This window comes from Coturnix japonica, chromosome 22 (genome assembly GCF_001577835.2).
Source record: "Coturnix japonica isolate 7356 chromosome 22, Coturnix japonica 2.1, whole genome shotgun sequence".
NCBI lineage: Eukaryota > Metazoa > Chordata > Aves > Galliformes > Phasianidae > Coturnix > Coturnix japonica.
This window is the reverse complement of record NC_029537.1, coordinates 4,073,695-4,085,616: the sequence shown is the minus strand read 5'-3', so window position 1 is coordinate 4,085,616 and position 11,922 is coordinate 4,073,695. Positions and strand designations below refer to the sequence as shown.

General features: G+C 41.5%; 1 protein-coding gene across 1 annotated transcript; it reads left to right on the top strand.

Moving 5' to 3' along the window:
* The first annotated feature begins 376 nt into the window (after positions 1-376).
* Positions 377-11,689, top strand: PLAT (plasminogen activator, tissue type). The gene is made up of 14 exons (XM_015883094.2): positions 377-507; positions 2,063-2,164; positions 2,918-2,957; positions 3,366-3,497; positions 3,851-3,964; positions 4,857-5,031; positions 5,590-5,681; positions 5,930-6,104; positions 6,438-6,523; positions 6,892-7,087; positions 7,569-7,705; positions 7,798-7,938; positions 9,493-9,641; positions 10,328-11,689. The coding sequence occupies exons 2-14, from the start codon at positions 2,081-2,083 to the stop codon at positions 10,484-10,486; spliced, it is 1,680 nt and encodes a 559-aa protein (XP_015738580.1). The 5' UTR covers positions 377-507; positions 2,063-2,080; the 3' UTR covers positions 10,487-11,689.
* Positions 11,690-11,922: the final 233 nt, after the last annotated feature.

Genomic DNA, 11,922 nt, shown 5'->3' with positions numbered 1-11,922 from the left:
TGCATTCACTTGGAGCTACCTGCTCCATTCCTCCCTCACGTTTCTAGAAGCACAGTGAGACAAGACAGCTCTTCATAGGGGATACATACTATTCTCAGTCTCGCTGAAGCTTGAGGTGTCTAATGCAGAGAATATTGTTTTGAAGGCTGTATCCGCTCTCTGATTAGAATAAAGAATGGACAAAGCAAACTGGCTGCAAAATCCAGTATGTAAAACCCAGTGTGTAAAATCAACAAGTCAGCTCTCCTCCTGTCCCATGCAGAAACCCCACAGTTTGGACACATGCCACTCTGTACCAGACCATCCCAAGATCTCCGCTGCTGCTTTTTCTCTTGGAGGAGTGGGAAGCACACCCGACTGCCCTCTTCAAGCTCCACCCCCTTCAGTGCAGTTTTAAGTAGGACGGAGCTTTTCAGAGATTGTAAGAGAGATGTGGGAAGCATAAACACAGAGCGGTCTGGGAAGCAAATCAGCGGCAGAAAACAAAAGAGAAGAAAAACAAAAAAGGTATGTACTACTCTGCAGCCATTTCATAAAATGCATTTCCTGTTTGTGACATGATTGACATTACCATTAAATGCTTTTAATAAACCATGCTAAAGTCCCACAGCAGTTAACTAACTGAGCTGTTGCCTTTCAACTTTTGAAGACGTACAATGCTGGATGAGACATCTGGCTTCCAGGTGCTTCAAGCCTCAGCAAGCTCTTCCAGTATAAAGGCAAACAACCTCAGGCTCAAACAGCAGGGAGCTCTCCTGGTTCTTTAGGTTACTGGGGGGGAAACAGAAGAGGGAGCTGCTTTCAGTCATTGCCAATGACTTTTTGTTCCACCTTTTAAGCTACATTTTTGTTTTTATTTCTTAAGCTGTTATGCCATATCTGTAAGATAATACACTAAGAATGTGAGTATTACTCAGAAGGACTCTTATTAACAAATTATAGTAGAAATGTGTGATTTAAAGCATTACTGGCAATGATACTTCAGCAAAACCAGTACATCTGCAGCATTCTTTAGGTCAACTCAAGGTCTGTACTGCTTAGGAGTGCCTTACCAGCAAGCACACTGCTGGCAGCTTTCCACGTGGAGTTTTGTAAACATAGTATTTTTCACACAGCTATGTGGTTTCAGTTTGATAAGGCTTATCGCTCAGAATATTGCAGTCTACTGGCATACACTGTACCTTTCTCAAGACTGGAAAGCATCTGCTAAAATGTGTTTAACAGTTTTCCACGTATAGTAGGACACAAACCACCAGTGGTTAGAAAGGCAAAGGAGAAGGGAAGAAGGAAAGAAGGGAAGAAGGGGCGTAGTGCTGTAACATAGACTAGCTGGAATGGGGGGAAAAAATGGACAAAGGATGCAGTAGAGCAAAAGACTACAGGCCACTTATACATATTAGACCATCTGCATTTTAATGATATAAGAAATACCATTTTGGCCAGAAGGGAGAGAATATATATTGCTCAGTTTCATCGATAACATTTCCATGTACCCAGGACTGACACTGTGTTGTGTAGATGTCACTTGATGGTCACAATGTGTTTTCTGTCCAGTGAGTAATCAAAACCAGACAGCACTTTGACAATATTACTTAGCCTCAGTGAAAGAGACCATCTGTTTGCCTCCTTTGTTAGGAAGCAAACTGGGTGAAGGGCACTGAGTACAAGACTGTAACACATCTACCTCCCTGCAGTCAGAGGCTACAGAATCCCAAATTCATGCTTCTGCCAAGAAACTTCCCACTGAAGGCCAATATATGTATGAATTTTGCAACAGTAAGGTGAAATCCAGTGGGAACACAGTATCCGAATGTCCTTCCTATACTTATTTGTAACCAGGTCGATGCAGGAACTTTTCCAGGTAAGAGATGTTCAAAGCAAATGAGATGAGTGGAGGCAAAGATCCAAATTCATAACTAAACTGAACCGCAGAGTAGAAAGTGGATTTTAATGTAAAAAGTATTCTCGTTATTTGAAACCTTAAACTTGAAGCTTTGAAACCATTCACTCTGTAGTGAAATATCCTTTTCAACAGTTTATTTTTTTTCTTTCATCTCCACAGATAACTTGAGGTCTGGAGATGATGTGGAAAACACTTAGAATGAAAGGTGAGCTCCTAAGTCTCCTCCTGCTGGTGGGAGCAATCAAGACTATTCAGTGCCAGGTAAGAGGATAATATATCAAGTAATGCTCTTGCCATCCTCAGACACTTAACCTAGTTTTCATCAGCCCTTCCTTACCACTGACTCTAGCCATATGTATCCAAGGAAAGATCTAGTGCTACTGCTAGAAAGCAGGGGAAGAAAAATAATTGGCTGCAGGATATGTATGTGTACATGTATGTTTCTGCTCCTTCCTCCCACCCCACTTTCAGTATTTAAATACAATGGGCAACAAGCAAAAGTCTTGCACCGAAGGATCACACATCATTGCATACATGTCCAGTCCATGCTGAGCTCTTACTATGACTAACCGTATTAACACATGCGCTGAAAAATGAAAGTTAATCAAAGTACTCACAGGGAAACTACAAGCAAAAGCTGCTGAGCAAAAGTAACTGCTTGTTCACATTTACATATTTGCAGATTATTTTCTTGGATCTCCTGCAAATAGCAGGAAGTTGACAAGCTTTAGTTAGGAGTTTGAGTGCTCCACCAGCACATAAATGCTTCACAAATGATGCAAGTATAGCACACCACCCAGTTCACATCACTCAAGTCACAAGCAGCAGCCCGATAATCTGAACTAATTACATTACTTGCAGTTTTTCAGTACACATGCTGAAATACTTAACACACTTTTCACTGTTCCCTGATTTTCAAGACCTCAAGAAGAGGTGTGGCTTCTCAAAGGCACTTGTTCTCTCAGTTTTCTTCAGAGAGCAGGTACTGACAGAATTCACCTTCTCTACTTGCAGGGCTCACACATGCGTTACAAACGGGGAGCCAGATCTAGAGGTAAGCCAAGCAAACTACAGCTGCATGAGCCAGGGGCTTTGAAAACACAGGGGAGAGGAAGGGAGATGTCACTGAAGGAATAGAGCCTGAAAGTTGTTTTCCATGGCTGGGGGCAGATTCAGAAGACAAAACACTCAAGTATTAATACCATCCACACCTTAAAGAAAAACATTCTCCTCTCTCTCTGTTCTTCTGAGTAATAATGAGGATGGTCATTAGCAGAACAGAATATTCAGCAGCATAATAGTGACAGAGATGGGATAGCTTGAGTCTGGGAATAAGAAAGAATGGCCTGTTAGACTGGTTTGTCCCTTTGTGGGTACGTTTTACCTCAGCAAGAATAAGTTATTTTGCTCAGCAATGTGTTTTCCGTGAATCTCTAAAAGGATTCCCTTTCTCCAATTACAGCCATTTGCACAGACAGTTCATCTGGACAAATATACCAGCACAGGGGGAGCTGGCTGAGACTCTCAGGGAGCAGAATAGAATATTGTAGGTGTGACAGTGGTCGGAGTTACTGCCACACTGTGCCCATCAGAGGTGAGTATGAAGAAAAAGAATGGAAAGGGTGGGAGATAACAGACTATCCATTTAATCATCCTAAAGAAAAACTCCATTGTCAGGGAAGGAGCGATCACAAAAAACTTGGCTTGAAATGAAAGCATCAGTATACACTGACTCAGGCAGTACTAAGGAGGAATGGGCAAGAGGCTGAGAAAAGCTTATGATACCATTAATGGAAAGAATGGAGCAAAGGAAGAGTCGAACATGATATACACATATTAGGGGAAAGCAGAACAGGCTGAAGGAGACCAGCAGGAGGAGGGGGGCATGTTGCCAGCTGCTTACTTCTGTGAATTCTAACTGTTTCCTGGCTTTTGTTTATTCCACAGCCTGCACTAGAAATAAATGCTACAATGGGGGCCAGTGTTCACAGGCATATTACTCCCCACAGCTCTTCATCTGCCAGTGTCACCACGGTTTCTCTGGGAAGCAGTGTGAAATAGGCAAGTATGCTGCTCCAGTTATTGGGAACAACACTGCTGGTTTTAGCTGTGTGGTGCAGAAGGATTAGGTACTTAGAAACCACTGCTGTATGGAGGTCTCTCCACTAAGCTGCCTCTTTTTGTGGTAAAGCTAATGCTACAAACAAGTTTAGAAAAGGACACGTGGGTTTCTCTGTGTCTCATGAGGCCTCAGGTGGGAAACTGCATCCAGATCTGGGGCCCCCAGCACAATAACGATGTAGAAACATTGGAGTGAGTCTAGAGGAGGACCACAAAGATGAGTAGAGGGTTGGGGCACCTCTCCTAAAAACACAGGACAAGAGCATTGAGTTTGTTCAGCGTGGAGAAGAAAAGGCTCCGTGGACACCTCATTGCAGCCCTCCAGTACTTTATAGGAGCTTCCAGTACTGTCAGGAGGGAGACAGACTTTTTATACTGACTAATAACAATAGGGCAAGGATGGTTTTAAACTAGAAGAGAGAAGGCTTAGATTAGATGTCAGGGGGATATTTTTCATTCAGAAAGTGGTGAGGTGCTGGAATACGTTGCCCAGAGAAGGTGTGGATGTCCTGTCCCTGGAGATGTTTAAGGCCAAGATGTATGGGGCCTGTGCAGCCTGATCTAGTGCTTGATTTAGTGGCTGGCAACCCTGTCCACAGCAGGGGGGCTGGAACTAGATGGTCTTTAAGGTCCCTTCCAACTCAAGCTACTCCATGGTTCTCTGTCCTCTTAATAAAATACTAAGTTTTGAAGACAAAGACATTCATGTATATGCAGAGCTTGCTTGGAAAGATATTGCCCTGACTTACAAGGCATCTGGAGCTAACTTTAAACAGAGCACAGTCAGAGAAAGCAGAATTTGTGATGCTGTTTTTTGTTCCCTTTTGCTCAGATACTGAAGCTAAGTGCTACAAAAATGCTGGAGTAACATACAGGGGTACATGGAGCATAACAGAGAGTGGAGCTGAATGCCTGAATTGGATCATCAGTGGCTTGATGGACCGTAAATACAGTGGCCAAAGAAAGGATGCTGCTGAGCTGGGGTTGGGCAATCACAACTATTGCAGGTGAGGGGCTCACAGCACACATTAGAGCTGTAAGAATCTGATTATTTCAAGAGCTTAGGGCAAAAAAGGCTATTTGTAAAAGCTTAGTACCAACCATAGAACACTGCGTACAGGTGCAAACATGTCCAAGAGCAGCAACTGATAGATTTCTATTTCTGAACCATCTAAGAGTGGATGTTTGACAGACTACAAAGATGCACGCCTCTCTCACTCCATAGCCTTTCCCTTGTGCCCACTGCTTCCTTCTTAGTGTTAAAAACTCCTGTTACAAGCCAGTTTCCTGTCACATTTGCCTGTAGCTCTAGACACTCCTTAAAACTCTACAATGCAGAGCTTCCTGCACGTGATCTAAACTGCACAAACAAGCTATCCACTCTTGCTACTGGCCATCTCATCCTCACCTCCATGCTTTTCTAACTAAAATAAGAATACAGATTACTTCTGCAGGTTCAGTTCACCCCTTCACTGCTAAGCACAATCAAGTTACCAAACTAGATGGCACACCTGAGACTAGTAATTATAGCTTTATAATGATGCATAATGTCATAACTCTTTCAGAAACCCAGATGAGGACTCCAGACCTTGGTGCTACATCTACAAAGGGGGAAAGTACACCTGGGAACACTGCAGTGTGCCCTCCTGTTCAAAAGGTACATGCAGGAGGACAGAGAATGGGCTTTAGATATATAGTGAGTCATAGCAGCTCTAAGAGTTATCTGTGTCTTTGTGAAAATCAACAGTTAACATATTCTTATGTTAAATCATGTTTAAGGTTTTAATATTTACTACAGAGCCTGAGAGAAGTATAGCTAGTATATAGAAGTCTTGACAGAAATCACAATTGGAGCAGCTGATGGTTCACATGCGCCATGTAACATATGCAGTTTTCTTATTTAAGTTGGAAACATCAATTGCAAAACTGGAAGAGGCACAGATTACCGAGGTAGTCACAGTGTTACCAGTTCTGGAGCTACCTGTCTGAGGTGGAATTCTCTAATCATTGTCAGCAAGTTATATACTGCTTGGAGAAGAGATGCTTACCAGCTGGGCCTTGGCAGTCACAATTTCTGCAGGTATGTATTCAGTGGTACAGTGAACTTAAAAACAAACAGTAAGTTTCCTTGTGGTAATGTTGAGGCAGGGCTCTAGTTGTTTACATGAGTTACAAAACACAGTAAGGATGTTATGGCTGGGAATCAAACTCACTGCTAATGGTAATTTTCATTCCACTTGGTCTGCCTATACTTCTCTAACACCATAAATGAAAATTTAACATGCCCTCTGTGTCACTAAAAAGATCAAAAGGAGTACACTCAGAACCCCATCTGCTGTCCTTAAGTGTCTCCTTCTCGCTAAACTCTGCAGATCTGACAATACAAGTTTTTCTTCTCCTTCCTGTACTGCAGGAATCCTGACAACGACAGCAAGCCCTGGTGCCACGTACTAAAAGGAAAACAGCTCACATGGGAGTACTGCGATGTGCCTACTTGCTGTAAGGATCCCAGCACTCCTGATGCTGCTCTTTCTTCTGTACTGTATGTTGGAAGCCTCTTATAGCAAAATAAGTGATGGGGAAAACAAGCTCCTTAGGATAAAAAGGGATTCTGTAGCTCAGCTGTCACAGAAGTACCTTCTCTGCCCCCGAGGAGATGATCACAGAACGAGGAAATAGGAAAGACAGGGTTTCTTTAATGTGTTTTTCAAATCAATATAAGTTTCCTAGGAAACAGGAATGAGTCAGATACCGAGCAGTTCATGCAAGGCTGCCTCAGTATGCATTGATAGCCAGCAGGCTCTTAACCTTAACTTAATGCAAGAGTCCCTGAACAAAAAAGATATTTCTGTGTTTGTCACCTACAGCCACCTGTGGTCTACGGCAGCGGAGAACACGCCAGTACCGGATTAAACTTGGCTCCTATGCAGAAATTGAAGCTCACCCATGGCAAGCTGCCATCTTTGTGAAATATCGCCGAGCACCCGGAGAACATTTCCTCTGTGGAGGAATTCTGATCAGTTCCTGCTGGGTTTTGTCAGCTGCTCACTGCTTTGAGGAAGGGTGAGTTGAGGATTTGGTACTTTTTGGAAGTCGTGATTTTAAAAAAAAAAAAAAAAAAAAAAGTCTGGAAAATTGAAGCATCCAGTATTACTGGAAGAGGGAAAGACCTGAAAAAGACATTTACTTCACTGGGTCATTCTACAGTAAAGAATTATAGTTAAATGTGACCAGTGTTACAGACAGGCAAACTAGCTGCGTGGCATTGAGGTACCGTAGCAGAATATCAAATAGCTAAAGAACAAAGCTGTCAGCACAGAATGCAGAGCCATCTGAAACTTGCTAACAGCAAGGGACTTACAAAGGAGATTTGCCATAGTGGCTCTGAGCAAAAACTAAAGCAAATAGGACATCTGAGATCAAACTGCCTGACTGATGAAGTAGTAATACACTAAAATAAGAGAAGCTCCAGCAGCACATCTTCAAGGAAAGGCTCTACTCCAGTTAACTCTGGAAGAAAGTAAATATGCTTTCACTTTTAAAGTTTTAGTACTAATCAGCTGAAGATTGTGCTGGGCAGGACTTCTCGAGCAACTCCAGAGGAGAAGGAACAAAAGTTTCAGGTGAAGAACTACATTGTACATGAGAGATTTGACTCAGAGAATTACAACAATGATATTGGTAAGAATTTCTTTGACCTCACAGTTTGAGGGGTTGTGATTTGCTAAAACTTAATCAAATGGTAATTCTTGTTTTTGTTCCCCACTGTTCAGCTCTGCTGCAGTTGAACTCGGACACAGAAGACTGTGCTATTGAAACAGATACTGTTCGAGCAGCTTGCCTCCCAACACCAGACCTGCAGCTGCCTGACTGGACTGAATGTGAGATCTCTGGTTATGGTAGAAATGAAGAATGTAAGTAGAAGGTGCATTGTGGCCAAAGCCAGGTCCTCTGCCCCAAAGAATTCAAGCCCTTAACAGTGTTCAATCTGTGGTTCCTGAGTTATATTAGCACTCCAAAATACGTGGAATATGCATGAAAACAAGTTTGGGGTTATTTCGTTCATCTGTAGGTGCCCACGTTAGCAGGGTTAGTTTTCCTTGAAACTCTCAAACAGTAGAAACACAAAAAATGGCATGATGAATAAGACAAAAATTGTCAGTCAAGGTCCTGCATTTCTGCTGTACTATTTATTGCATTTAATTATTAACTTAGGTATTGTCATTCTCACAGAAATCCATTTCCACCAAGATTTAATATACCATGCAGTTGCGGGTGGTTGCATTAATCCAAAGCATACATTGACTGTACAGCAATTAGCAAAATCAAAAATTAAATTTAAAAAAAAAGGCTAAGGATGTAAAAATCCTGGATATATGTTAAAAGGACACCCAAATTAATCAGAATAGCTCAACTGGGCAGTTAACTACAGAAGTCATGAAGTCCAACTGCCTGGCTGCTCCCAGGCAGACCAAAAGTTGAAGTACAGCATTTTGATTATGCCTCCAATACTTGCTGACCCCTGACAGGCATGCAGTACCAACCCCCTCACCAGGAATGGCTTTGAAATAGAGCTACTTTAAAACCAGAGACAAGAAAAAGCCTGGAATAAAACCTGCCTGGAAGCACATATAGATTAACCTGTATTTCAAAAAAGAAGAAAAAGAAGCTCTAACCTTACTGGCATTTATTTTTATTATCTTTAAATGATAAATGCTGAGTCAGAGACCATGAAGCATCCATCCATCATAACAAGGACAAATCATGATATGAGCTATTAAGGCTTTTGGAACAGACTCGACAGACAATTATATCACAAAATGTTTTTAAAAAGCTAAAGCTGGTCCTTAAGGCTTCCTTTCCACAGGAAGCGGAGTTAACTCTTTCAGAGTAAAGGGACACTGCAATTATAATTTAAAACCAGACTGAAAAACAGTCCTGCCAATTTTCAGCTTTGTGCAGTTGCAGCTATGCAGAAGAACAAAACCAACATGCAAGGCAGCAATAAATCAATTCCATTCCAAGATAACATGAGTGTGCATTCCTATCTAGTTATTCAGTATTCTGCAAAACAAGACATCTGTTTTTAACTAACCCAAATCTAATACTAAAAGTCAGGATCCCTCTTCATACATGTAGTGCTTATTAGATGCATGTCATTTAGATTGATGCTATTCATACAAATACAACCCCCTAAGAAACATAGCAAATTGCACCCTCTAAAAATCTCTAATACTTAAATTTACTGAAGTAGCAAAACTGTCTTTCAACTGTATTTAAGTTGTTCTCACTAGCAAGGCAGAACCCCCATAATTAAAAAAAGAATCCCGGTGAAGAAATTAGTTTTGCCGCCCTCCTCTCCTGCCTCTAGTTAACATACTCTCTCCCAAACCACAGACACTGAACTGCAAAGTTAGATATATTAAAAAAAACATTCTTATATTCATTTATATTCACGTCCCTTTCAGTTTCTCCCTTTTATTCAGAGCACCTGAAGGAAGGCCACGTCAGACTGTTTCCAGCCAGTCGGTGCACCACACAGCATCTACACAACCGGACAGTTACAGACAACATGTTATGTGCAGGAGACACAAGGCACCTTGATGATGCTTGTAAGGTAAAGCCAGTTCTATTCCTCTTCCCTCATCCTCCCCCTCACCCCCCTCCATCTGTTCTTGATGATCTAAATTAACTAAACAGACATTTTCATTAAAATCATTTAAAGAAGTCCTGCATCTGACTACATGGACATTCTAGAGAACTTCTGTTTAACAGGACTCAACTGCTGGGTCTTCTTTCTTAATTCCCTCTCCACCTTTTCCTCATAGGTAGGAATGCAGACTACATTCTGTCAAGCAAACCAGAATACAGACTGAAAATTCTAAATACAGGAAATAACACAAAACTGAACAGGAAACCCCACGTCAGCAGCACGTCTATTATTTTCTATTCTGTCAGCAAACACACCTAAATAAAGATCAGTACTTTTTCAGTTTCACTTTACTCACAATAGTATAAAGCAGCTTGGAAAGCAGACATTTTAGTTGCATACTGTTTGGGTTCCCTTCTCTGATACAAGCACTAAATAGTTATGTCTGAAACACAGAAGGTGCTTATGTGAAGGTGCTGTTACTAAGAGCACAGGAAGCACAGTGACCCTGATTTATCAGTATCCTACAGAGGGCTTAAGGAGACACAAGAGAGGGCATCTAACATACCATTATGGCCACTGAATAGGGAAACAGTACAAAACATACACACACACGAAAAATAGGTTCTTACTAACCTGACACTTTTCTGCAGGGTGACTCTGGAGGGCCTTTGGTCTGCATGAAGGATGACCGCATGCATCTAATAGGAATCATCAGCTGGGGAATAGGTTGCGGCCGCAAAGACACACCTGGTGTTTACACAAATGTGAACCGTTATCTTCACTGGATTCAGAACAACATGAAATTCTGAGCAAGAAAGGAACTTTCCACGATCCCGTGAGCATGCCCTTACAACTTGCTTTGAGGTGTTTTAAGGATATTGACAGGGCATTCTATCTGTCCAGATACTTCCAGTGTAAAAGGAAGACATACTACTGTGTGTGATACGGGCAGTTTCGCAGAGTACTCCACTTCTCCCACTGCAGGTTATCACAACCTAAGAGCTCTTTCCCCTTGAATCTCCAAGTTTTCTCCTTCCACCAAATCACACAGATAGAACTAAATTTTGGACTGCAAAATGTGAGGTATGTTGTTTTGGGAACAGGGGTGAACTTAAGGCAGACGAGACATTTCATTTCCTGGTACTTTCATCTCCCTCTTTAGATCACCAAGACTCAAGAGACACATGGACACGTGCTTTCTATAACGTGGTCCTATGGCATACCTAAACAATCCCCTCTGTGAAATATCTTCATTATTCAATTTATTCCCACAAACCCCTTCCTTATCCCTCCTCTTTGGAGCAATATTCTTTTCTAGCTTTTAAGCCACAATGTAAATATCTCCCTTTGAATGGGAGAGACGAGAAACTCACAAACTCCTATGAAAAACCACCATTTAAAAAAAAGAAGTGCACTGGAAATACACATACTTTCTTATCCAAAATACAACTGCTTGCAGCAAGGTGAATCAAAGGAGGATTGAGCTTGAGCCTTTGTTCTACATCGACTTTTTCTAGCTTGGGTTATCCCCATTTGTGTCTCATAGCTAAAATAACACACTGTGCAATGTCCACTTCAAAAACCACACTGCTGTAACACTTGTGTGGGGGGGGTTGAATAAGTTTTTCAATGTAGTTTTCTTTACAGTTCTGAAAGGTGTGCTTTTCTGGTTTTGTGGTTGTTCAAGTACTATGCAGGCATTTTTAGTTATTCTGTACTTATCCGGCTTAACAGCAAAATTTCCACCACTCTAAGAACAACCAACAGGTCTCAACTTGTCCAGCAAGACAATAATCCACACTTACCCCCAGTGAATTTAGGACTGCACTCCTTGTAACACAGTATTAACAATGGATTTGTAAATAAAAACGCTAACTCTCATTTGGATGTATATTGAGAATAACTCCAGTTAGAATTAAACCCCATTCTTCCAATGTTTTACTCCGGTTATTTAAGCTGGTTTCCAACTCCAGTAGAAATAAATGTTTAAGCATAGGCTGCTTACTTCCTCATCAACCTACCACTTGCTTTTTCAGTTTGGAACAGATTTATTAACAGATCCTAAGCTTAAGCTATCTGAGCAAGAACAGAATGGCATGCTTGTTAGACACTTGGCTCGTGCTATGCTTTTCGTCCTTACAGGAGCCAAACATAAATAAATAATGGATAAAAATCAAAATACAGCCTTACCTGCCACAGAATCAACACTCAATATTTGACTACTGAACATCTATGTATTACCATC

Bases quoted from the DNA above. Each gene is read 5' to 3' on its own strand.
- PLAT (XM_015883094.2), top strand. From the start codon at position 2,081: ATGATGTGGAAAACACTTAGAATGAAAGGTGAGCTCCTAAGTCTCCTC. The intron at 2,165-2,917 runs GTAAGAGGATAA...CTCTACTTGCAG, and splicing joins TCAAGACTATTCAGTGCCAG to GGCTCACACATGCGTTACAA. The intron at 7,088-7,568 runs GTGAGTTGAGGA...TCACTTTTAAAG, and splicing joins GCTCACTGCTTTGAGGAAGG to TTTTAGTACTAATCAGCTGA.